This window comes from Hyalella azteca, unplaced genomic scaffold, assembly GCF_000764305.2.
Source record: "Hyalella azteca isolate HAZT.00-mixed unplaced genomic scaffold, Hazt_2.0.2 contig7047, whole genome shotgun sequence".
Classification (NCBI taxonomy): Eukaryota; Metazoa; Arthropoda; class Malacostraca; order Amphipoda; family Hyalellidae; genus Hyalella; species Hyalella azteca.
This window is the reverse complement of record NW_025937182.1, coordinates 1-1,361: the sequence shown is the minus strand read 5'-3', so window position 1 is coordinate 1,361 and position 1,361 is coordinate 1. Positions and strand designations below refer to the sequence as shown.

Sequence of the window (1,361 nt, the reverse complement as noted above, 5' to 3'; positions counted from 1 at the left end):
CCTCTGGAGTACTGCAATGTGCGCATGCCTGCACCAGGCGTTCCTCTCAACCTCGACACTGACTTCCTTGTGTGCTGTTCCTGCACGGACGACTGCCAGGTATACCTGTGGCTTGCGTATTAACGTGGTATTTGCAGTAAAAAAAATATTGCAATAGATGCATCAGATATTATTTTGATATTCGTCTCTGAAAATCGATTTTTTTAATGAATCGGCAACTTGAAATTCCTCCGATCTTATTTAATTGAGTTTTTCAACTTGATTGCTTGAACAACACATCGGATTGTAATAATTTATTTTTTCAATACAAAATGAACCTAGTGATTACTTGTAACTAGAGTGTGTATGATACTACTGAAAGCTTTTATCGTATCATGTGATCATCTGCTACGTGGTGTGTCAACTGATTATTTGTGCAAGGTTTCTTTATTTAAAACGATCACAGTTGTGCACAGTTCACTGCAATGATTCATTATTACCAAATCGCTTGGGTAACAGGATAAGTCTCGTTGCGAGTGCTGGCAGCTAACACAAATATTATTAACACAATATTATTAACACAAATAACAAATCGCTTGGGTAACAGGATAAGTCTCGTTGCGAGTGCTGGCAGTTAACGCTCGAGAGCAACAAGAGACTCCCGCCTAAACTTCAGCTCAACGACCCTGGCTACGTGCACAGGCGCCTCTACGAACAAGTCACTTCAGGCATATTCGAATGTAACTCCAGGTAAGTGAATAACGATATCAAGACTGTTATATAATCGTGACCACTTTTTCTTGTAGACTTCTAACAATGTTCTTAAACACTTGGTTTGTGCAAGCATCCTACGCCAAATCAGACTTGTGACCCCAATCATACGTTTTAATTGAAATATCAATTTCCCTGATACTGGCGAGTGAAGTGTTATAATATTATGTGTATTAGCGAACAGTGATCTACAATTTTTTTATCGCTCGGATTCATGCTCCTTGCGAGTTTTTACATTTCTCAAGTACACTTTTGTTACAGGTTCTCTGGCAATTACACATTGCCAGAGTGTTCAGAGTGTTTAGATCGTGTTCGAATACACATTACATTGTTACAGGTTCTCTGGCAATCGTAAAGTTCTGGAAAATCGCCAACTGCTCAGTGCTCACGACTGTAATCTGTTGTTATGGTTTTATTCAAAAAATTTTCATTTGTTTTTCCTACAGATGCGCGTGCAAGCATACATGCCAGAATCGTGTGGTGCAGAACCCGCTGCGTATCAAACTTCAGCTCTTCAAAACAGCTCGCAGGGGCTGGGGCGTGCGTACGTTACATGACGTGCCACGTGGAAGCTTCATTTGTGTCTACGTCGGCCGCATGCTCACGGATAA

The 1,361-nt window shown here is 40.7% G+C and overlaps 1 protein-coding gene across 1 annotated transcript; it reads left to right on the top strand.

Annotated features, from left to right (window-relative positions):
• Window positions 1-6: 6 nt before the first annotated feature.
• LOC108681738 (histone-lysine N-methyltransferase eggless-like) lies at window positions 7-1,356 on the top strand (the record flags this gene model as incomplete). Its single annotated transcript, XM_018170807.1, has 3 exons — window positions 7-99; window positions 587-729; window positions 1,197-1,356. Coding segments are annotated over exons 1-3 (378 nt in total), but the record flags the coding sequence as incomplete, so codon positions are not given.
• Between the last annotated feature and the right edge of the window lie 5 nt (window positions 1,357-1,361).